This window comes from Gavialis gangeticus, unplaced genomic scaffold (genome assembly GCF_001723915.1).
Source record: "Gavialis gangeticus isolate Ggan-Ray unplaced genomic scaffold, GavGan_comp1, whole genome shotgun sequence".
NCBI classification, from domain to species: domain Eukaryota; kingdom Metazoa; phylum Chordata; order Crocodylia; family Gavialidae; genus Gavialis; species Gavialis gangeticus.
In genome coordinates this window covers 18,475,418-18,500,688 of record NW_017728997.1, presented here as the reverse complement: position 1 = coordinate 18,500,688, position 25,271 = coordinate 18,475,418, and the positions used below count along the sequence as shown (strand labels likewise).

The window sequence follows — 25,271 nt, the reverse complement described above, 5'->3', positions numbered from 1 at the left end:
GTAGTGCTAGCCAGCGTAGCACTGCCAAGCCTATAAGGATGCTGCAGGTTTTTCTTCCCAGGGTGGAGAACCTTGCATTTTTCGGTGTTAAACACCATCAGGTTCTCGTCCGCCCATTTGCTGAGCCTGTCCAGGTCAGCCTGGATCCCCCTCCTATCCTCAGGTGTGGATGCTTTGCCCCAAAGTTTGGTGTCATTGGCGAACTTGGCCAGTCCGCTCCTGACTCCAATGTGCACATCATTAATAAAGATGTTGAATAATATGGGTCCAAGGACAGAGCCTTGAGGGACCCCACTGGTCACAGCGCACCAAGACGATTGGCTCCCATCAACCACCACCCTCTGGGTCTGACCACGGAGCCAATTCCCCAGCCAGCAGATCGTGGTGGACCCGAGGCTGCAGTTAGCTAGTTTCGCCAAGAGGTGATCATGGGATACTAGATCGAAGGCTTTTCTGAAGTCAAGATATATGACATCAATCTCTTCCCCCTTGTCCAGGTGATAGGTCACCTGGTCGTAAAAGGAAATGAGATTGGTCAAGCAAGACCTACCTGCAACAAACACGTGCTGGCTATCCCTCAGGATGTTGGTGTCGGTCAGTCCATTGAGAATGGCCTCTTTAATAATCTTTTCTAAGACCTTCCCTGGGATAGAGGTCAGGCTGATGGGCCTGTAGTTTGCTAGATCCACTTTCCTCCCTTTCTTGAAGATAGGCAACACAGTGGCCTTCTTCCAATCTTTAAAAGTTCCTCTAATTATGATTCCAAGATTCATATATTCCTTTCACCAAAAGACTCCAATGCTGAAGGCTGAAACAAAGCTAAAAATGAATTCTGTTATACAAAGTAGCTTATCCATTTTTGTGATTCATTACTGAAGCCACTATAGACAGATATGATAACAAAAATTAGAAAAATCACATGCTGGGATTAAGTAATGATTATGGATTGTAGTTCTGCGATTTTTAGGAAAAGGTACATGACTCCTTCCTAATCTTTTGAAGTTATTAACTTTTTAAAACATTCTGATTTGCAAATTAATACAACAAAATTTTTTTTTGACAGATACCAATTCCAAAACTACAGAACTTTGTTATAAGATTAAACAACTGGAGCCTGTGTGAAATGTAACCTCTGGTAATTTATTGATCTTTATGCTATTTATCTGCTTCTAGTGGAAAGGAGTAAAAAAACCCATGCTTACTTATGAAAATATTTGAGATTGTTGAGGAAAGAAAAATGACGACAACCCGATCAGTCCTATGCTACACATGGAGGTTGTAATGACAAGACAGCTTGCTTTAGTCAGCCTATCCTGTGCCCATGTGAGGGGAGGTCAATGGCTATTAATCATTTGTCAAGGGCTGCAGGCCCTTATCAGGCAATTATAGATACAAGAAAGTTTATAGCACACCCACAAATGGCAAAGTTACCAAGTCTTTACACTGTAATACAGAACTGACACATTTTATAGATAAAATATAAATCTAGACAAAATGCTGATGTAGATTGCCTCAGCCATTCCATTTGGGCATTTAGTATACACTTCATAACTTGACTGGTTTTTCTCCAAACTGGCTCAGTTTGGGGCTTGTCTTATTTCTAAACGTTAGAAAGAAAGGCCAAGATGAACACAACCTATGAGGTCAGAGCAGAAGTGCAATGGGGAAGAGTGCAGCCAAGGCATCTGCAACTTCAATTAGATTCACAGATGTCAGGGGCTGGAAGAGACCTCGCAAGAGCATTGGGTCCAGCCCCCTGCACTAGGCAGGAAAGACTGCTGGGGTCATGTGACCATCCGGTCTCTTGAAGATCTGCAGGGTAGGTGATTGCCCCATCTCTGGAAGGACACCCTGACTGTGAAGAAGTTTTTCCTGGTGCTAAGCCTGAAATGATCTTCCAGGAGTTTGTGGCCATTACTCCCGTTTTTCCCCAAGGGCACCCTGGTGAACAACGGTTCACAGGCACTTGATGTACTCCTCTGATGTAGTGGTAAGCTGCTACCAAGTCCCCTCTCAACCTTCTCTTTTTTAGGCTGAGGAGACCCAAGTCCCTCAGCCGTATGGCTTGCCATGCAAGTCTCTGATCATACGGGTGATTGTACACACTTATTGTACACAAGCATGGAGAGGCTCTTGCAAACCCCGCAGGACTCGATGGAACCTCTGAAGATCCAAGCCCCAGCTGGTCTGTGTAGTGAACTCATGGATGGGTCCTCCGACTGGAGCCTCAGTCACACCAGCAGCACCCAACAACCCACGGTAGGTTTGCCAGACTTCCATGGCCTAACTAGACTTTTTGGGAGATTGATGACTTCCTTTAGGCTTTTAGGACACTAACAACTCTCCTAAATCTCTCAGTCTTACTGGGATTAAGATATCTGGATGTTGCTTGCTGTGTCTCCACTGGGGGGCTGTGAAAACTGTGGTTGGTATTCAAGATAAGAGGATAAGACAGCTAAAACAGTAACCAGCTAGATGCACCGTGGGCTGCAGTTCCCAGGACTTGTACTTGGAAGGTGAATTCATTCCAAGCTGAGGGCAGCGGAAAGGTATCATCCTATTTGTTAAATGTAATGTTAAGGCAGAGTTGGGACTCCCGTTATTTTAGATTCACCAGTAATGAGATCTCCCTGTTCCTTTACTTACAGCTTTTGCTCCCTGCCCCCGTGAACAATATTTCTGTTGTTTATTTTAAGTGACGTGTAAAAATGTTGTTGATTCCAGTCACAAACTATAAACTGCTAATGTATTACATGCCTCTCCTCCAGTTTTCATATCATGATGTAAGCTGACCTCATAATTTGGTCATCAGCTATATTTACAGCCTACTAATGCCCTTCTGGCAGTTCATAAGAGCTGCTGAATTTATGAGGCAGTTACAAGTCGGTCTTTTTACAAATACTTTGATTGCCTGGATTTCTCAAAAATGATTTTCTAAAAAATTCTACACAATTCTGTTTGGCAGATTAAACAGCAGCCAAGGCCGGTAGCAACTTGGATTTTCCAGAATACTGGAAAAGGGCAAGCGTAGTGCCATCTTTAAAAAAAGGAGGCTCAGGAAATTACAAGCTGGTCAGTCTAACTTTGATACCTAGTAAGATATTGGAGCATGCCATCAAACAAACTATTTGTAAGCACCTAGATGATAACCAGGTGGTAAGGAGCAGATACCGTGGATTTAGCAAGAGCCTGTCATGCCTGCCTAACCTGATTTCCTTCTCTGGTGAGGTGACAAGCCAAACAAATGGCTGCAAGGCGAGTGCCTTATTGGTTGGATATCTGTACTCAGAGGTAGTCAGCAATGGGTCACTGTCACACAGGGAGAAGGTTTCAAGTGTGGCTCAGCAGGGAGCTGCCCTGGGTCCAGTCCTGTTCACTAATGACTTGGAAGATAGAAATGAATGTGCACTTTATACACTGGCAGACGACTCCAAGCAGAATGGAGTAGCAAGTACATTAGAGAACAGGATTAGGATTTAAAATGGCCTTGATACATTAGACAAAATCTGAGAAATAGGAAGCAATTCAACATGGATAAGTGCAAAATGGTGCACTTAGGAGAGAACAGTCCAAACCCCCAGCCAGGTTTCCCACCCCACCTCTTGTCAGCCAGTCCTCACTGCTTCGGCTAGAGAGCAGAGGGGCAGGGCCAGCCCTGCTCTCTGGAGCAGACAGCACAGCCCAGCCCAGGGCTGCAGAGAGTGCTGGGATGCTTGGGGACTCTGATTTAACTTAAAACAGGAAGGGGTTTGGGACAGAAGTGCCATAAACCAGTTTGACCTCAATCAGTTAAGTCTGATACCACATTCAACCAGATTTATCTTAAACCAGTTTTGGCCATTTTGAAGCTGGTTTATGTGCACTGAACTTTTGTTCTGTTACAGGTTTAAACCAGTTTCTGATCACTTAAACTGGTTTATGTGTAACTTGTGCCTCTAGCCTTAAAGGCACAATGGGATTTGATGTGTGACCCCAACAACTGTGCTTCCTCTCATGCTACACATACAAGGCAGGCAGCGCAACTGTGGTTAGGGATCAGATCCCCCTTGCTCCAAGCTGTCAGTGCAGGCGGAGCCTGGGATCATGATCTTGCGCTCCCCTTGCACCAGCAAGTAGCAAGCCAGGCAGGGGATCCACACTCCCAGCCCCAGGAGTGCTGAGTCAAGGGCTCCCATGTGCTCATGAGCCTGGGGGCACCAATCAGTTGATCCCGGCCATACATAGTTTTAGGTGTGATGGGAACCAGCCACACAGCTATTACACAAAATATGCATGACTGTGCACCCAGGTTATTATTTAAGACACGACTAACCGGTTAATCACATTCTAAGTATAATGTCTGTCAGGCGCTTATGAGTTTTTAGGGCAATACTTCTGCAGAAAAGACAATAGCACACAGGGAGGCATTAACAGGAGTGTCATATGCAGTCACCAGAAATGACTGGAGTGATTTTTCCATTGAAACGGTGAGACAGTACCTGAAATACCATGTTGAATTTTGGGCAGCACATTTCAGTTAGGGCATGGACAAAGCAGAAGAGTTCAGAGGATAGTAACAAAAATAATTAAGAGATCTATATATGAGGAAAGACTGGAAGGACTGGAATTATTTAATCTAGACAAGAGAAGACCGAAGAGAAATTTGATAATACTCTTCAAATACAGGAGGGGTTGTTATAAAAAAAGAGGGCAGTCAATTGTTTTCTGTGTTCACAGGGACAGAAGTAATGGGCTTAACTTCTAAAAAGAGATTTAGGTTAGATATTTACAAGAACTTTATCTATGAAGGTATTTAAGCACAGAAACAGATTGCCTAGAGAGGCCGTGGAATCTTTTGTTTGAAGCTTGTTTGAAGTGCAGGTCAGGCAAGCCTTTGTCTGCTATGGTTCAGGCAGAGATGACATTGCCTTGAGCAGGGGGCTGGACTACACTGGGGTGTCAAAGTCCTATGGGCCGGACAAGAGATGCTGGGTCAGTCCGTGGGCTGGATATGTGGCACAGGGCCGACCCTGCAGGTCAGATCAGGCCCACAGGCACCCCTTCCCCTCCGCCATGCCAGATCCAGTTTGCACAGAACTTGCTCCAGCCAGTCTGGGACCTACACCATATGCAGCATGGGTTCCAGACTGGGCAGAGCAGGCACTGTGTACAGCACACGGTTGGGGCCTGGTGCATGTGGCTGGTCCAGCAGGTGCCACATGCACTGCGGGTCAGCTCTCGAGCACTGCAGGCTGCACCTTTGGCACCCCTGGGCTAGATAAACGACTCACCTTTCAGATTGTGTTAGCTTAATATGTTAACTCCATTGCCTATTAGATGAAATCTGTGTGTTTCTGTGTATAAAATGCAGCCAAGCACACACAGAAACCCAAACAGAACGAAAACTGGACAGAATGGTCTGGTACTGCACTCCAGTCCCAGCAAAGGCTTACAGGAGGAGTGCCAACAGAACTGCGATCAGTCACACAGACGCAGATGGTGGACAACTGGTTCTTTCTCAGCTCCAATCAAAAATAAAAAGGTCCCAATGGGACTCTTACTGCTGATGGGAAACAGAAACAACTGCCAATCTGCGCAGTTAGTACACATCATAGGCAAGCCCCATCTGCCATGACCCCTGAGCATGCGTAAAAATCCTCCTATCCTGAGGGTGTCATCCTCCTGGGTAGTATTAAACCCACGCCCCATTCATGACCATTCAGGTTCCTCAACTGTGAGAGACGTGCACAAATACTCAAACAAATCCAGTCCTGGTGGGTGAGGCAGTGTGATGGGGGGCAGGCTCCCGAGTCACGTAGCACAGAACAGGCTCTACATTGATAAGTACGTGACACTAGATGACGGCTTTGTGCAACAGAGCTCTGCCTTGCATCCTGGGCCAATGCAGACTAACTGCCTTGTGGAAAGTTACTGAAGACCAAAGCAGGAGCAGAACGCTCCATGAAGAGGTAACAATGGGAAAGAGAGTGAAGTTTCAATCACAGAACGCTGCACTTACTATTCAGAAGCATCTAATCGAATTGTCACTGCCCGCGCTATAAATGGAATCTCACCGTGGGTTGGAATGGGAAAGTGGGTTCATTTCTTTCTGGTAGTGACGACCTTGATTGACAGGCTGTGGAAGACAGAGGAAACAGCAGTAAGACAACACCTTGCAAATGTTCGTGTCTTGTGTCAAGTAGATGACACATGGGAAGAGATGGTTGTAATATCTGATATTAGAGTTTTTTAGTCTTCCTTTGTGGTTAAAATTCAAAAAGGTCAGTCAGCCCCTAATTGCATAAAAGTAAAATTTAAATATAAGACTTCCCTCTGGACTGACATGCATATTCGTTCTACAGTTTCAGTTATAGCATAAACACTCACATATAATACGTTTATATGAACTGTACAGCATATATGTACACTGTGGAGCGTGATATTAAAGTATCATTTACCTATATGTTATAGGTAAGGTTATATAACTCTACTATTGTCGTTCATAGAGAGAATTTTGCATTTGATACCAGCAAGGCTAGCACGGCAGCTCTTGGTATCAAAGAAAATGGTCAGATGAGATGCACTGTAAAAATTTCATTTCACAAACATTTAAAAGGTTTAATTCTAAATATGTATTTTGATGCTGACTGGGAGTGCAATTAACTTTTAATTTTTCACATTTTATAAAGCTTTAGAATTCACCTTCAAGGTAAAATGCATTTTTTAATATATCTACAGTTGACAGCTATGCTGTGTAATGTACTGTACCCAAAGCTATTTTATTCCTTTTGGGCTGTCATAGTTTAGAACAGCTGCTAAATAACTTATATTTCAACAATTTCTCCTGACAGCAGCGATATTACATTTCAGTTCTCAGTAAACTATCATTGGCTATAAAATACAGTTTTTAGTATATCATTTTTATAGTTGTATAAGAACATCTGTTCATCTGTTCCAACTGCAGCTCAGCTATATGATCTATATATCTTTGCTGTTCAGAAGGATTTCTGAACTTCATTTAAGCCAAAAATACATGGGCATTTTAATGAAGCTGCAAATGATGGAAGATTTAGTCACAGAAAACATGTTACATGTAAAATATTTCTTTGATACATATGCTTGCTGTACAATCTACCTATACACAGTATTGCTTTATAGGAAATAAAGTGTATTCTAGAGATAAAAGATAAACAATGATCTGCCTTCTGGTGGTGCTGTTGCTATAGATTACACAGAGGGACAGAGAGGTTATATAAAATTAACCAGTTTTTAGAACAACCCGCCCCCCCTAACTTTTGGTCAGAGCTGGATTTAATAGAGAGGAAAGGATGTTATTGCTTTAAATTAATGGAAAGATACCACCTGGAAATGCAAGTAATCTCTCAAGGTTAATAACAGCCAGAAACAATTTTTCAAATTGCTCTTAATTTTGTAAAACAGAATAGCTGGGTTATTCTTATTCATTTTCTATACATCATGCAACCCCTGCTGCTGTGTAAAAACAGAAGATGGCTGCAGATATGCTGTTGCTGCTCCACAGTCTGCATACAATTTTTGTCAAGGGGCTGATTTCCAGCAGTCCTGCAGCTCCCACAGAGCCGGCTGGAGTGATGAGTGATTCCCAGTTCTGGCGCTCGGTCCTGGAGTGAAGACAAACGGCCTTTTAGTTATGTAAATTCTGAACTTCAATATGAAATGGAGCCTTAGTCAAAGAAGGCCTTCCTACAACCAGGACATGATTCACCTTCGGCTTCACTGCTGGGCTGTGCAGGGATGAGGCAGGAGGGGCTCGGGGGCAGTGGCCTGCAAACACATTCTGCTCGTCATGGAAGGGGACTCCACATGGACTCCAAATAGGCTGACTGTTAATCTCTCTGCTGCTCAGATTGCCCACGGAGCAGCCCACACAGCACACCTGAGATGTGCTTAATGTTGAGGCTCAATTAAAACTCTGCCTGGTGGTTCTATGAAATTAGATCAAGGAGTCATCGAGTTTAAGGCCAGAAGGAGCCATCAGATCATAGTCTGACCTCCCATGCAGCAGCGATTGCTGATGAAAATGTTGACTATCATCAGGTCTAGAATGCTTTCCTGCAGAGCCCCACTGCAAATGCCTTTATTCGATGCTGATCCCCAGCAACATCTCTCAGATTTCAGGTCCTCAGCAATTCAGCATATGCTTTATTGATCCTGGCACTGTTCATTTTTAACAGGGTATTACATGACACTAGTTCAGATGCTCTGTACCAGGACTGTCCAACTGGCGGCTGGCAAGTGGTTAAGTTGCAGCAGCTGCTGAAGCCGGTGTGTTAGTGCGGCTCTGCAACCCAGGCAGTGGAGACCACCATTACCCTCCTGCAACCTGCCTGCCCGAGTCCAGGGTCTCCAGCTTCCCGCGGGGCCAAGGGGGTTGGCCACTCCTGTGTTACACACACATCAGCAGGTTCTGTCTAAGCAACTCCCTTTATCGACTCATCTTATCCAAAAATGAAACCTATTGCTTGACCAGATCCGTTTTCTATAAGTTTATGTTGACTAGCATCAATCGTTATTTCTGTTCTTCAATTCTTTATTAGCTGAATGCCATATACACTTTTCCTGTGCTGTGCCTGGAACAGCTACCAGGCCAAGTGTCCTGAAGTTACCCGTGTTGCCCATTTGCCCCTGTTGAATACCGGCACAACTTCAGCTCCTCCACCCTTCTGCAATCTTCCCAGGTTACCAAGTGTACTAAAGATTAACAATAGGCTAGAGATGCCAGTTATTTGGGCTGGCTGACTTAAAAAGGTTCCTCCCAAGTAGGTTTTGATGGACATTCCCCTAAGATACTTTTACACTGGAAGAGGCAGGGATCTTTGTGGGTGATACCTTTTACTGGACCAACTGCATGGTTGGGATAAAGTTAGACCTAATTCCTGGCTCTTCATGGCTTCATGGCTACTACATCAATCTAACACTACTGGACTGGAAAGCACTTCGAGAGATATGAGTGTATCATCCTGCTTCTTTCCAAATATAGCACAGCAATTCAACACTCGGGGTGGCTGACGGTGTCTAGAAGACTCCCATCCACCCCCAAAACTAGCATCCAAAGGCACCCTGGTAGTTGTCTCAGCAACTGATCAACTGCCACCTTGCTGGTCTACAGACTCCTCTTGGTCAAGGCAGAGGTGTATTTCTTGCTAGGCCATTGTCCCTTGCTGCAATGGCCCTGTGGATACACAGTGGATTTCAGATCCTAGTGGTCTCCATCTTGCATCTCCGATGAATGTTACAAATCACTTCCAAAACTGGAAAAGCAACAGGCAGCACACTTGGCACCTAGGTATCCTAATGGCCCACTGCCCAGCTCGCAAAGACCAGAGCAGGAGCCTGAGCAGGGCTGCACAGGTAAGACGCCCACACTGATTGCTTGGGCTTAGAAAGCTTTAGATGTTGGAAATTATTTTTTTTAATTGAATTTGCTCCTAAGTTAAAAAACCTTCAAAAACCTGTCTCTCTCAAAGCCCAATAGATTTCCTTGTAGGCTTGATTTATGCAGAGAGATGGCCACGGAAGACTTTTATGAATAACCACAGCTACATCTAATTACACTTTTAAATTACTAATTTATTATATCTAAACATTTTTAAACTGAAGACATTAGTCTGAAGCGTAGAGAAGTTGATCAAAGCACCAGGATCAAACAAACTCTCTCTGCATTCACATCATGCTTGGCTAAATATTGGAGTAGGACATTTTATTTTAAAAGTTCTTTTTTGTTTTAAGCACATAATGCCTGTAAAACCAAACTTGACATGTCTACATATTCTTATCCATTTCTTGACAATTAAGCTACTCAAAAATTAATGAGGCTTCTAGTCTCTTCCTTTACTTGAGACCCCAATGAGTAGGGACAGAAAGTTAGGCCTTATGTTTGAGTCTATCAAGTGAATCCTGGAAGAAGGTAAGCTGGACTGGACTCCGCCAAGGAATGACAGTATCAACATGTCCTAAACAATTAAAACCACGTTTCTGACCTCCTCCAAACATTGCTTTGTAATCCGGCTGTTATGGGGATAATCGTACATTTATCAAATTGCCTCGACTTCCTGGGCTATCACCAAACTCCAGTGCAGAACGTGCTGTTGGCCATTACAAAAGACCTGCATGTCAGCAACCCCCGAGTGCCGAGCAGCCCCTGGAGGTCACTGGCAGCCAGTCAAGTTCCAGTCCCCCTTGCACTGCAAACCAGCATGCCCGTGTGCAGCTGATCCCGGGTTGAGCCTGCCCATATTAGACGTGCTCTGAGTCTTCCTCAACCACAGGCCACTTTCAGCATTTACTGTTGTTTCACAAACTATGAAATAAGAACTATGTTGCCTAGATAAATGGACTAAGATGGTCTTGCTTTCGAGTAGCGTCTCTAAGCGCCTCTGTATGCTGTTGAAATGTTATTTTGTGACCTTGGGCATTCGAGTTCTCAGCGAACCATAACAAATGTTCCTCTGCTCCTTGGAGCAGCACACATTTGGGGACCAGTTTTTCTTTCTCCAGCACTGGAAGAAGCAAGTAGATCAGAGCTGAATTAAATCAAAGCAGAGGCTGTTTTTTAAATTATCAGCTGACCTTGCATTTAAACTACAGCTCTACAAAAGAAAGCACATCCGTGGAGGGGTGCGTGGGGGTGGAACATTATGTTTCTTGAACAATGGCGTCGAGGGGAAGAGGGCAAAGCATTCTTTTTGTCTGCGGCCTGAAGTGAGAGGAGCGCTTTCTGCACAGGGAATTTAAACTCTGTGCAGCGACCACATTTTCTTGGCTAAATTCTACTAAAAGTGTGCATTCCCACAATATCAGAATTACCTTTTCAGGCATGTCCACAGAAATCTTACTGAATGAGCCCACTGGACCTCTGCTGGAGACTGGCATTGGTTATCCGTTCACACAACTTTACGGAAGTACAGTGAAGGGACAGACTCACGGGTGACAGGCCGGAGTTCCAGGTTGTCGTGTCGTCACTGCTCGTGCTGATGCTGACGTTGCAGGTGTCGATCTGAGAGGCGCTCAGCCCATGTGGGACCTCGTTATCCTCAGAGTCTTCGCTCTGCTGCCTCTTCATGCTGGCCAACATCTGCAGTTCAGACGTGCTCAGGCCACTTGGCTGGTATTTTCTCCAGTCGTATTCCTAAGAAAGGAAACCAAATTGCACTTGCAAAAGTTAGCACAGAAAAGTCAGTGGAAGCTAATATACAAGCAAAATAGATTCCCTGAGTGAACAGAAGAGATTTTTTTCTAGAAGCAGCTAACATGGCAAGAAAAAAGCAAACTATTTATTAGAAGGGATTAAGGAACAGATTTCTGTTTCAGTGGTGAGGACCAGCTGTAAATACGTTCCTAAACTGGAAAATCCTGCTGTGCAGTGCAGGACAGTTTGAACCCACAGCACACGGGGAAGTCCCTGTTCCTCTGCAGGTAGAAGGTCTCCAATAAGGCAAAAATCAAAGATGCTGAAGACGACAAAGCTTCCATTTACTGAGCAGTCAAAGACCACAAAGCAGAAGGTCTAGTGTTTGCCACAAGCTACTTCACATACAGCATTTCCATAACAGACGTACTGGATCTGGGTTTTGGAAAGATGATTTGGCCTCTGGCAACTACCCAGCGACATTTACTTTCAGGTGTATATTGGATTTTGTATGTCCAGTCATTTGAGAGGGGTCAGTTTGCAGAATTCACAGAGAACGTTTCATTCTTCTCACTGCCTCACATTCAATCCAAAAGGTCAAAAGCTGCAATGACAATGAGCTACGTTGTCACCTACATTGCCATTAATAAGTCTGGCTCATGTGAAAACCTTTACGATATAAAAGAAAAAACAGGTAATGTCACAACAGGTTGGGCCTTAAATGGGCTTTCTTTTTTTCAGCGGAACCTCAACTTTTGAAAAGAGGCTTTCAGGATCCCTGCTTCTCCGAGCAGCACAAGAGGGACTTCTGAAACTTTGTTTTAGTCAGAGGTGTTAAGAGCCACTGCAACATTCACAGGGACTGCAAAGTTTTCCTACTTGAGCTATGAATCCTAAGTGGTGGAGTTTGGCTCAAGTGCTGCGATACTGTGGCGGCAGCACTACAAAAGTGAATTGGTATTCTTACTCCGGCTTCTACCGAATGAAGTTTAGCATCAAAACTAACAATCGGTGTTGTCTAGGTAACCCTTCACACAAGAGAAGCAAACCCATCCCGGGGCGTTCGAAGCATTTGGGCAAGGTGGCATAGGGAAGCCTCTCTTGCTGCTTGGATCTATTCTACTGAGAGAATTTTCCACTGCCACCAAGCTAACGACTTGCTTAAGCATGGCATTTGCTTTTTAAAATGCCTCCAAATTTCTGGGTGTGATTTATCAAGATTCCCGCTGAGGGTGAATTGCAGGAACCAAGCGCTGCTCATTTTCTCACTGAAATAAGGGCCGGGCTGGGGCCCAGTGCGTATTCCCAGCACTGAAGCATCGTATGCTGTGTACTGTGCAATGGCAGGGGGAGGGAGACTGGGATCACGAGATGGAGAAGCCTGCTATTTACCAGAAATGCCAAGAGATCACGCAGCAGGCGGGCACTTGCTTCTCACTCTGCACCTAGACTGCTCTGGTGCTTCAATTTCTTGTGTTTAGACATGCAACGTATTTTTACCTGCGGGCTTGGGCCACCATTAACATAGGAACTGTTCCCATCCAGTGATGTGCAAAATCATGTTATATTTTAATTGTGGGGAAGAAATTTCGGCATCTCCGGTGCCACTCTGCAGGACCTACTGGCAGCCACCATATTATTTACTCCTGACATATGCATATGCAGTGTTGCAGGTCTTGCAATATTTAGCATTTTACTGAAAGCCCCAGGTTATGGAGGCGAGAGATTCTGTGATAATCTCAGTTTTCAGGAAGAACTTTTTAGTTCTCATCGCTGCAAAGGCAAATGTAGAAAACAGTGTTAAATAAGGAGAACCCATTTATTACATGTTTTTAAAAACTCATAATTAAGTTTATCTCATTATTTTGAAGCCTACATGTAGTATCCAAAAATCAACACCTAGCTCAATCCCTCTGTATTTTGAATGGCCTGTGGTGTTCTCAGCCAACTGAGGGAGTCACAATGCCCAAACTGTGCCTTATAAAATGTTCCCAGCCACTGTGCTGAAGTGCTGAAATACTCAAGACCAAATGTATTTCAGAACACCAAGACCTGTTTGAGTTGACAACCAGTTGTTAATCACTGGCAGCTCCTTCTGGAAATTAGCTTTTTAAGCCGCAGCATTCAAACCTGCCACCAGCTGTGTTAACAGCCAGGCAGTGATCAACAACAAAGCTTTGGTGCGTGTCTGTCTGCGGTCGTTATTTCACATTTGACACACTCAATGCCGTCCACCTAGAGAAAGGCAAAGCCCCTGCTCCAAAGGGCTCTCCTAGTTTGGGATGCTTGCTCTTGAGCTAGGTGTAGTGTTTTCCCCACGGGTGCAGATGCAGCTACTTCCTCCGACACATGACAGGAAAATAAGCCATGTCCATCCTCGAGTTTAAAGGCAACGATATCATTCCCAGCTTCCTCAGGTCTTCCATCTTCGCCCCATTCTGTCATTCACCTCCACGGTGCCTTTTCACACTTGCTTATGCCTTCCAGGATAATGCTTTTTGAGGTGGTCTGACAGCTCGTCTAAAACTGATGCATTTCAGCCTGCTTTTACATTGCGAGCCCCCTGGAATGGCCCAAGTCACTGGGAGATTTGTAACAAACCAAACTTATTTACACACTTTTTGAAATGGGCGGACGTGCCTGCCAGCTAACAGCCAGCCTCAATCGGATGTGGCTCGCGATGGCCAAGTTCATCCTGTACAACGGAGTATACAAAGAAAGGATGCTGGGGCGGGGTGTAAAATCTAGATCAAAGCCTAGTTCACAACCTTTTGCACACACCTTGAGCCCCCTTTACCCTACTGTTCTGAAGAAAACACTTCTCTGGACTTACGGACTCAGAGAGCTCCTGCACAATAGTTTTAAATGCTGCAACAAGATTTTCCAATGCAGGTAGCTGTGTTCTTGTCAGGCCTTATTGGGCCAAAAGGCTCTGGGGCTGCAGAATTTGTGCGGTCCTGCAGCCACAGGTGTGACCATGCACAAGTACCTGTCTCTCTCGATACATGGCGCTAAGTCCACCCTGGAAACGTAATGATTTAAACTGCATTCCCCAGGTTTGGAGTGTTCCTGGGTCTCCAAGCTTAATGGCTCACCAGCAACTTCTCCAAAATCTGTCTCTCTCCGGATCGAGAAGCATTTCTTGGTTTCATGGTAGTGCAAAGAATTTGCATTGGTATTTCTCGGTATTGCTCTGCAAACTGCTGATTTATGTTGGCACAAATCACTTCTATCTAGATATATTGTAACCCAGGGATTTTTGCAGCAAACATGCAGTCATTAAGGCATCTATCTCCATGATGTCTAAGTGACAACTGGCCTCATCATTTAACGCTTTAACTCCGTTTTGGTGAGGGGTATTGAGTCCCAGGCTTTCTTGCTTTCTTCATCTGTCCTGTGATCACTGTCATCACAGTTGAATCCTCTTACACCACGTGCCAGATCCTCTCAATTTTTACTGACAATAATATACATACAGTAACTTTCAGTTGTGACCATAACATGAAGACTGTGTAGCAAAACCCCCATCTTTTTCATTGCTGCATCAATCTTCAATAAGAGCTCTCACTACCATAATCTCTCTATTGCTGAACTTGTTGAAAGCTTTCTCATGAATTCTCCTGCTGATGAACTTTCTGCTTCATATAGTTTACTTTTGATAAGAGCTTCTTGCAGCCCTCTCATTCAGACTACCTGGCATGGACTAACTCAGATGGCAGGAACTTGTGAAATCCCTTCAGTGAGTTTCAGAGAGAAAATCCAGGCAAGAAAGAAAAGAAAACCCATTATCCTCCTCATCCCCCATTTACATTTTTTTGGTTTTTTGAGATATTTTTATGCTTATTTAAAAAATATCAAGGCTTTGGCAGTCTGTTTCCCTTCTACATAAAACTCCTCCTCCTCAGTGCAAGCAACATCTTTAGAGAAGAGAAGACCGACCAATCCTCCACTTTCTCCTTCCCTTCAGTAAACTCCATTGTACAAAAAAGGGAAGGTTAGGGAAGTATTCTGCAGCTTCAGATGCCTAGTTACAAAACCCTTTGACAAGATTCAGTGTCTTAGTTGATTTTCAAAGAGAGAATTCGAAAACTGAATTTGAGATTAAGTTCACTTTGTATTTTATAGGACATTTTTGATGTAGAAAGCAATTTTGCCGTGCTCCTAAATTTTTTCAAAATGAATACTTCAGTTAGTAATTAAATGCTTATCTTGTCTTTCTGTATATCCTCTCCTTATGATAAGAAACATTTTTCTTAAGCTCTTAAACTTTTGTTGGATTGACAAAACCTGTTATTTAAAGGCATTTGTCCTCTGTTAAAGATGCACATAATGACATTCGCATTCTACTAGGCTCAAATGATTTATTCAGAATTGTTTGAATGTAGTTATGCGTGCGGAAAAGTTTAATTACCAGCTATCTACATGGTTGCAATATTACCCAGAGGGCTGTACTTCTTTCTTAATTAAAAATATTTGAACTTAATAATAGAGAACTCTATTAAAACATGAATAAAACATTGCAAGCAACCAGGTCCTTAAAGTTTACTAAGTAGTTAGCAAATCAATTTCATTAAGAGTCTTTTACGCATTTTCACCAACCCTCTGTACGAGAAGATTGGAAGAGGCTCCTTCCCTGGAAACAGCAAGCCCTCCAACATGGAAGTGCCTCTGTCACCCGGCTGCATAGCTTCCCTTTCGATTCTTAGCTCAATGACATTTTAAAAAATGGAGTGTAAAAGAAGAGCTCCTTACGTTACTCAGACTAAAATACTGTTGTCTAGTGATCGTTAATGATGTGTTACTTCCATATATTTTTCCTGAAATATGACGGAAACCTAAAACCACCGCAATGGGTGCTAACAATGTAAAACATCCCTAATTCTAGGTTTGCACATGCTCTAATTGTGTAATAATACGCAGAAAAGTCCATTTCTAACAGTCTGTTAGAATTATTCTAAAATTAACTGGAATGACCCATATGTTTATAATACTCTAACACCAGAAAATATAGTAGATTTTATTCTTGAGGTGCTAAACAAGCCTGGTTTTAATACCAAAACAACAGGAGTGGCATTTCCATTTTGGCACAAAATCTGTAGCAAGGAAATAAGAAAGAAGAGGAGCAAAGAACTCCCAGCTATGAAGGCAGCTTGGAAAACACTATATCCAATTTTAACCAAGTACTGTGTATATATAATCCATCTCAAACTGCAGTCCTGCTAACACCTGACTACTTTACCCACAATGGCAGCCCTGCTAAGACTGACTCCACAGCTTGGACGTGGGGGGCCCTAAGCAGCCCCTAGCAGGCTGGAGCTCTGCCTGCCTGCAAGGGAAAAGCCACTGTTTCCCACATTTTCCTCCTTCAAAGGAGAACCATTTTTAAAGTGTGTTGATCCATTTTTAAAGTGTGTTCACGACCCTTTCATATATGTTCACGACCCACTTTTGGGTCATGACCCACGGGTTTAGAAACACCGCTATAAATCACTATGCCTGGTTTCCTGCAGTCCTACACCACATTTTCCTCCGGCTCTTTCCTATGTTCTGCAGCAGCAATGAAGGTGATTGGGAGGGTGAGATATTAGCAGGATTGTTTCATTGCTACCACTCCTCCTAGAGCCATCCTGTATTCTAGTTAGGCTTCTCTTTCCAGCTGTTAATTCTCTTTCCTTGCACACAAAGCTCCCCAATGACCAGGTATGATAAGAGGATCAGGACTGTGACAGTGTGTGTTTATTTTTCACTCTAGCACTCTACAAGTATGCTATAAGCCAAGAAAATGAAGAGAGATTTACTTTTTGAGATTCATATGCTTGGCTTTCGCCAACAATTTTCTGAATCAGGCGAGACATAAATCTAAATAATGATAGTAATTATAAATAAAAAATAATCGTATAGTAGCTCTGTTCACAAAGAGAGATTCTGTTTCTTTGCAGCTGAGCACTCCAAATCCAAAACAGAACAGGTAACTTTCAAATAACAGGTGCTAAAATAGATGTTTCCTGATGGGCTGGGCAAGGTGGTAGGAAAAAATGACAATGATGCAATAGAAAGACATCTTGGAAGAAAACAGTCTGCAATCCCTGAAAAATGAAGTAACAAAATGTTATATCAAGTGAACAGAAGCACAATATAGAGTAAACCACCCAAAAAATTCAGGAGAAATTATGGCACAAATCAATTCATTGACTACATATGGAGGGATAAAAACAAAAGCAGCTTTTGGGGGAAAGTGTCTCTATCTATGTTGCCTCCATCTACAGGACCTAGCAGTTTTCTTGCTGGGAATACCCAAGATAGGTGGAAGTGAACTGATCACTGAGCTGCCTGCCCTGAACTAAGTGTACTTCTTCTGGGCAAAGAGAACACAGTTCTGGTTAGGACTAACATACTTGGTGCTTTAAAAATTCAACAGTTTCCCAAAGCTGAACAATACTGAGTGGGAGAAATAAATGTGATGATGAGTGAAGATATTTGAGAATTGGGTATTGGATACTCTTAAACCTACAATCACGTAAGCAGGATCCCTCAGTTAAAAAGGCAACCTGCCTAACAGGATGAGCAAATGCACAATCAGAATCTGCTCTTTGATGTTCTAAATACAGAACACACTTGAATAATAAATGTTAATTCCCTATTCAAAGCTATTTATTGAACATAAAAAGTTGGTGGAAAGAGCCTGTACTGTTAAGGAGTGCACAGCAATGTCACTTGTTTAGAACAGGCTCATTTGTCCTCTTATATGGAAAACACAGAAAGGGAAAAAAAATAAAACCACAAGGGAAAAAAAAGCAATTTGATGGACATGAATGCAGTCTCTGGAGTAGCCTGGGGATTTGGTCTATGACACTGCCTTACTGTTAGCCTTCAATCATATCATTTATTATGTTTCTGGGCTGCTGCAGAGAAACCCTGAAGTGCACAGGCTAATGATCTTTGTATAGTTTCTCCTGTAGATTGTTACTAAAAAACTGTCAATTTGCCTCTCTAGCCTTTCAGCCCAAAACTACCAGCATGTCTGCATTTACAGTTCACACTGTCTGAGAACCCGAGTTGTGGGACTGTACGACCATACTGCCGTTTGGTTGTAAACTCACTGATTTCTACTTGCAACTACAGTAATACTTTTATGTGCAAGATAATGTCTATCTAATACTGGAAAATCCATTGTAGGAACCAAACTGTGCTTTGCTTACTGTAGGTGTGGTGATCATGAAAACACCTAGAAAAAAAAAATACACTGTTCTACTTTTTCTCAACTGGTGCAAAGTAGGTATAATAAATAAATAAAATAGGTCTGAAATGTGTTGCAGCATCTCTGTTCAAACCATGGAAATCATTTAATTCCAAAGTGAACTCACTTACAGATGTCTCAGCTGCCGGACTTGAATTTTCTCTTGCAATTTTTTTGTGGGGCTTCTTACTATTTGATGCTCTTAATTGACCAACTGCACTCCCCTTCACCTTTTCAGAGGCCTCTGGGATTTCTTTACAGTCAGGTTTATTTCCAGTTGGAGAAAGACAGGGGGTGGGCATCAAGCTGGTCTGAGTGTTATTAGCAGCTACTTTTTTCACAAGTAAGCCTCCTGTTTTTGAGGACATTGTTTCCACGTGGGTACACTTGCTCCATCCTTCACTCTTCCAGTGTTCGGGACTTCCTGACATCATCTTTAATGGGATCACTTTTAATACTGGCAAATCAAATGATGTACCATGACTGATCTTGATGGTTTGAGGGCTCTGGATGGACTCACTGAGGTCATCCTAAATTTGGAAAACAAAACAACTGTGACTGTGAAAGAAACCTGTAGCACATGATGATGTTTATGATACATCTCAGAACATCTGGACGTAGGATTTCAAAATTACTCTTTCATATTTGAGCAAGCAACTCCCACTGTCATGGAGTGGGAAGAGAACACAGGGGCTCAGGACTTTAAACACAAATTTTTGCTTCTCCTGTGGAAACCCCCACATCAGACACTTTTGAAAACAGGTCCAGATCCTGTTCTAGCTGAGACTGATGGAAGCCTGTGGGTCCCAATATTAGTACAGTTTGGACAACGGGTGCCGACCAATAAGCACCACGTGTCTCTTCATGTCGTTGCTGAACTGATATGTGACCTGCCATAAGTTTAAGTCACAAACAGAAGAAATTCTTCCTGCAGAGATTCCCTTTCTTTGAAAGTTAATTAAAAAAATCATTTGGGGGACTTTTTAAAAAGTGCAATGTTACTCATTCTCTATTCCTGTTCCAAACAAGGTCTACATGAAACACCCAACAACTACACATCGAGAGTACCCTGATATTGAAACTCAAAAAATAAACACCAAGCAGAAAACCAAGTGACAAGGAAGACGGAAATATTGGATAAGAAAGGGATAGTCATCTGAGGGTCCCTGCTGACCAGGAAAGGCATAAAAGGAAGCCCTCTCTCCCATTGCCATCCTACTGAAACTCTGAATTGGCTTACGGAGGCTATGTAGAATGCCTCTGCTGGTTATCGTTCTCGTCTTCCCAGATAGATTTACACTCTCGTGGCACCTAGCTCATGTAAGTCACCCTCGTGTAACCGTCTCTGTTGTACACTGCTTCCCAAAAGATGGTGGATGACAGAACAGGAAAATATCAGTCCTCCACTCTGAAACACCACTCCTCTGAAACACCATCCCTGACAAGTAACACAGTTTGGCTACAAAGATGAGGGTCACCTTGTATGGTCCAACCCTCTGCCACTAAAATCAAAAGGAGCTCTGTTTTTCACCTCGGTAGATCTAAGACTGGGCCCTAAGGGAGTGCTGTGCTCAATTAAGGGAAAAATCCCTGGATTAGACAGCCACCCTTCTAACCCACATAGCAGCACTGTACACATGCTAGACATCTCTGTTACTGCTTTCTTTTGTTTTCTTTGGATAGCTTACATGGACTGTGAGTTGAGTGGACCTTTTATTTCAGTCTAGGGAGTAACGATTGTATGCAACTCTCTCGGTTATGTGCAGTCCATCATTCATATACTTTTGTTCCTAAATTCTAATACAACCATGCTATGGCAGAACCAAACAGTCTCAATTCATTCACGGACCTTTCCCTATGAAGAACCAAGCTGTGTGTGTGGAAAAAAATATCTTGGGCACTCAAGTCACCAGATTTCACTTGTCTTTGAAAAAAGATTAAGGGTAACAAGCAGAGCTAGATTATTAGTTATTAAACACCTCTGCATAGCACTGTCCATTTATACAACACTTTACAAAGGAATTAGTAGGTTAGTTGCAAATACAGACCACAGAAATAGTCAAGTAAACAACAGAAACAGTAAACAAATCAGGAGACATTTTAGCTGCAAGGTTCTCTTTGATCTCTGTAGCCTATACATTTAAAAACAACACTGCTCTCAGAGTGGAGGACTGATATTTTCCTGTTCTGTCATCCACCATCTTTTGGGACGCAGCATACAACAGAGATGGTTACACGAGGGTGACTTACATGAGCTCGGTGCCATGAGAGTGTAAAGCTATCTGGGAAGAGGAGAACGATAACCAGCAGAGGTGTTCTAGATAGCCTCCATAAGCTCATGGCTTTCTACCTCACACTGGAAGATGTGATAGAGCCAAATGTATTATGGTGCACTCGGTTTGATTAAAGTGTTTCATCTCATCTTTCCCATACTTAAGCACATGCTTGAGTTCCATGCAAAGTGAAGCTTGTGCACGACTGTCACAGAGCACTCAGGTGCCCTGTGCCTGAGAGCAGAAAACAGCTTGGGAGAGACCCCTAGTGGCACGAAGAGGGAGTTACCAGGGCAGCTGGAGTAACAGGTGCTGGTTGCCAGGACAACTGCTGGGGAACCAGCTGACAGGAAGGGGCAGGGCCTGACCCATATAAGCCCAGGTGGGAGGCCAGGAAGGCAGTTCCCCTCTGGCAGCCAAGGGAAGAGGAACTTGGCCAGTGCAGATGGAGGGGAGAACTCTGACTGCATGAGAGGCCCTGGTCGTTGCTGGGGGTTGGAGTGTTTTCCTGGTAGGGATTGAATGTTGTTTGGCCGGATAGTCTAGCTTTTTATGTTATAGCCCAGGGGCTTGTGTTATTGTTTTTTTTGTTGTTGTTACACCGGAGGACCAGGTGAGGCTATTAGGGGTTGGAGGAGGCCTCATAGGGGCTCCACGGTAGCTTGGGGATCCTGGCGCCAGAGAGGGCGCAGCATTTGGGGTGCATTGACCCCAGCCCCAGAGCAAGGGGGGCAGTGAGGAGCCCGGAGAGAGGGCTGCAAGGAGCGAGAAGCCCCAGGGCAAGGGGGAGGGGCAGTGCGGAGCCCGAGGGCAAGGGGGGCCAAGTCACAACAGGGCCCAGGTTAAAACCATGTCAGTACTATCTGCGAGGCTTGGGCTGCGGTGTAGGGAAGGAAAAGGAGCCACAGATAGTGCCCCCTGGCACCGGGGCGTAGAAAGTGGGCAGGCTCCCGCTAATTACATCAATCAATTAAGATCAAGGCATGGCAGGCAAGTAAGCAGGCGGTTGGCTCATAACAGGAGGGCGGAGTCACCAACAGAAAGGCCCCAGTAGCAATACTTCTGTCGCAATGTTGTATGTTTTTGAATGGAGGCTTACGTGGGATGTGTGCCGGATGCAAAGGAGATGAAGGAGGTTAGAATCCACTCTTGTCCCCTCCAGGACCCTGAGAGGAATCTGTTTGGGCTAACCCTTCTACGTTTGATCTGTGACATGCCTGCGCAAAGACATGAGCTACTGATGTGTCCACAATGCTTCATAATACTTTAAGAACACATTCCATTGCAAAAGCTATTCATACACTGGAAAATGTGTTCCTTTATACAGTGATACAGCATTTATCGGGATAAGCAAGTGAGAATGCACTGTGATTATACAATGATCATCGTTAAAGTTCACATAACTGACCTCTCTTGGCTTAGGGAAAAGAAATAAACACACAGTATTTTTATAACACACATCTGAAACAGCACCGCTAAGCAATCCTTTCTACAACATTTATTTTTCTGGTAGGCTCTAAAGGCAGAAGACGACATTTACTGGTATATGAAATGCCTTTGAAATTTATAAATATTTAAATGTGCTGCTTTTGTTCATCTTATTTTTGTTACTAGTGAAGTTACATGCATTTTGGGAAGTTGTAAATACCGCTTTACTCCTGTAGTTAGTGATTTTACTGAGACACAAAGAGAGATGTCTCTTTTTTTTTCAAGATTTTTAATACGTTATGAAGTCATTTTAACACCGCTAGTGTAAAGCAGCATTACTAAACTGAATTAGTGTGATCTGGCAGGTGATTCAGGACAATATCACACTATTTTAACCTGCAAGAGACAAAGAGATAACCTTGATTCACCTTACTATTTAAATCCCTCCCATCTATGCATGACCTGAAGTACCATATATCTTTGGGTCCTAGAATTATTTGTTTGTTACATATTCAATTGTGCAATGGTGCCAAGAACATCAATACAACTTGTCTGATTAACTGTAGCACAGCATATGTATATTGAAGATGAGAATGATTTCCCTGAGGAGCTAGCTCTTCCATTTCTGTACTACATTCCTTGAAAGACATGCAGATGGGCAGTGGGACAATAATTTCTGGATACATAAAACTGATTGCTCTTGCTGGGTTGTAATTTTAAGAAGATCATTCTAATGACTTGTGAGGGCCACATACGTGGAGCAGATGGGACGTGCTCCCTTTGTATACAGAGCTTTGATGTTGAGAAGTCAAATTGCCTTGTAGGCTTTGTAAGAGTACATACACTCTTATTTAATTGTATTACTCTTGCTCTTTTAATTACAAAAGTGCAGGAAATTTCCAGATTTAATTGAAACCTTCTCAGATGAACTTGTCTGTTATACCCAAGACAACATTTTCGGTAACACTGTGTAATGCTGCAGTTGTTATGCTGGGTTGAAACCAGCACGAGTTCTACGCTGTATTTCACACCAGCGTGAATTCCTGCTTTGCTGCTGGTTTGACTGAATGTGTGGATGCTGACAGCTGAGTCTAATTAGATACAGTCTATAACAAAAGAGGTGTACAGCCAGTACATCTCTTGGTTTGAAAATACAGTTGTTTGCACAAATAGAGAATAAGTCACTGGAGGTAAGCTACAGCAAGACAAGAAGCTGCTTTAGTCTTTTCTGATCATTTGGGACCAGCAGTTTAATTATGACACTCAGCTGTTTCAATAACAAATTAGCTAGACACTACAAGTATTTGTAAGTACCTGCCTTTTCTAACTTGCAAACTAATTTGCAAAGCCAAACATTTCCCACCATGTAACAGAAAAAGGGAAGTTACCGCCATGGTGAGTTCTCTTACACTATTATGATGTACGAGTAGGTGGGAATCATGTGGCCTCCAGCACACGGCATAAGAGATTCAAAGCTTGCTTTGTTGAAACTTTTCTCAAAACAAAATGACTTGGCTTATCTCACATGCCTCTAGGTGAGTTATTCTTTATGCTAAGGTGACCCCACTTTCCTAACATGTTAGTACCAGGGACACAACTTGCCTTTCTGAACTTTACAGTCCTAGGACCAGATTCTGATTTCATTTAGCACTGAAGTAACTCTTTTCATTCCTAGTTCACACCAATGTCAGACCAGGCTCTGGCCCCTAGAACTTCCTGTTAAATATCTGTGAAGACGATGCTCTTTGTGGGACAGACATTGCCCCCATTCCATAACATTTAGACCACACAGATCTATATAGTCTCCATTCTTTCTAAAGTGCTGCTGCACATGCAATTAATTAAAGCAATAAACTCTGGAGCAGTATGACCTCGAGTAATCTACTCCCAGGCACAGTGTCTACATGTGCATTTAACTACATGTAATTACCCCGCCATAAGACAGGATTGTCCCCAACAATACTCTCTTACAGTAGTGTTACTTTACTGCAGCCTAATTTCGTCACACGTGTAGATGGTGATGCTTTACTTTGCAGCTAATTAGTCTATTCTGCAGTTAAGTGCACATGTAAACATGGCCACTGAGGGGAACACTAGGCCCAGCCTGAAGTATGCTTTGCCAAAAAGATGCTGCAAAGCAATGGTAAAATAGATGAATTGCACTAATTTCAGGAAAGGTGGAATATTCTTTTTTTCTGCCCAATCTATATCTTACTCCCACCTAATTATTCCCTGCTGCTCACTATATTCCAAATGTCTCAAAATAAGGTAGAGGTCATTATCAAGAGTCTATGGGCTCTGTCAAGCAAGAGTCTATTTTCCAGTCTGCTAGTACATAGCTAGCTGCCAGTGTTAGCTTCTACAATCTGCGAGTTTACTATCGAGTCATCAATTGTGAAATACACACAGCCGGCAAAAGCAGCTCTTCACAAAGGCTCCAGCGGTATTTTGTCATAGACAGTGGACGTAACCTGTTAGGATGGTGCTGGCTGACAGCATAAGTACAATGCAATGCAGTGGGGGTCAACCTTTTTAGCAGGCATACCACAAATTAGCTGTGCATCCTCCCTGAGTGCCATTCTGATCCCCTTCCCCTGCCTGATCTGCTGCTCTGCTTTCTGCTTCCTTCCCTATCTGCTGCTCTACTTTCTGCTTTGTGTCCTATCTACCACAGTGTTGCTTACCACCTCCCTGATTTGCCACATGACACACGCACACAGGCTGTCACACGCACTGATTTGCCACGACACGCATGCACACAGGCTGTCCGTTCCATTTGTGGCATGTGCTCCCCAGGTTGGCCACCCCTGAATCAATATACATACCCTAATGATCAATGAAACGTATGCATCTTGGCATTAAGGTACCAGGTGCAGTACAAGATAATTTAAAAGACATCGAGAAAACAACTGGCTGGTGGACCTCCTCCGGCGGGCTTTAAACTAGGCTCGTCGGGGGAAGGGGAAGATGAGGGCGGAGGATACACCAGACCGGCACCCGCAACTATAGCCCAGCCCGGACCGGCAAACTCAGCAGACATACAGGTAAAAGAAGGGGACAAGGGGAACGCTGGGACTAGGGGGTCAGTAACCACATCTCCAGGAGGCCTGAAATGCCTCTACACTAATGCCCGTAGCATGGGGAACAAGCAGGAGGAACTCGCCCTCCTGCTGGCTGACACCACCCC

At 43.5% G+C, this 25,271-nt stretch overlaps 1 protein-coding gene across 10 annotated transcripts in view; it reads right to left on the bottom strand.

Moving 5' to 3' along the window:
* CUNH3orf67 (chromosome unknown C3orf67 homolog) overlaps positions 1–25,271 on the bottom strand; it is a 154,691-nt gene that overhangs the window by 25,268 nt on the left and 104,152 nt on the right. For 8 of the 10 annotated variants that reach the window (XM_019504848.1, XM_019504853.1, XM_019504847.1 and 5 more), the window contains 3 exons: positions 18,515–18,913; positions 10,943–11,146; positions 6,054–6,115 (listed from right to left, as the gene is read on the bottom strand). In XM_019504848.1, the coding sequence (XP_019360393.1) occupies positions 6,054–6,115; positions 10,943–11,146; positions 18,515–18,913 (665 nt within the window). Of the gene's footprint in view, positions 1–6,053; positions 6,116–10,942; positions 11,147–16,608; positions 17,233–18,514; positions 18,914–25,271 lie in introns of those variants that run through there. The other 2 variants (XM_019504857.1, XM_019504856.1) reach the window with 2 other exon arrangements.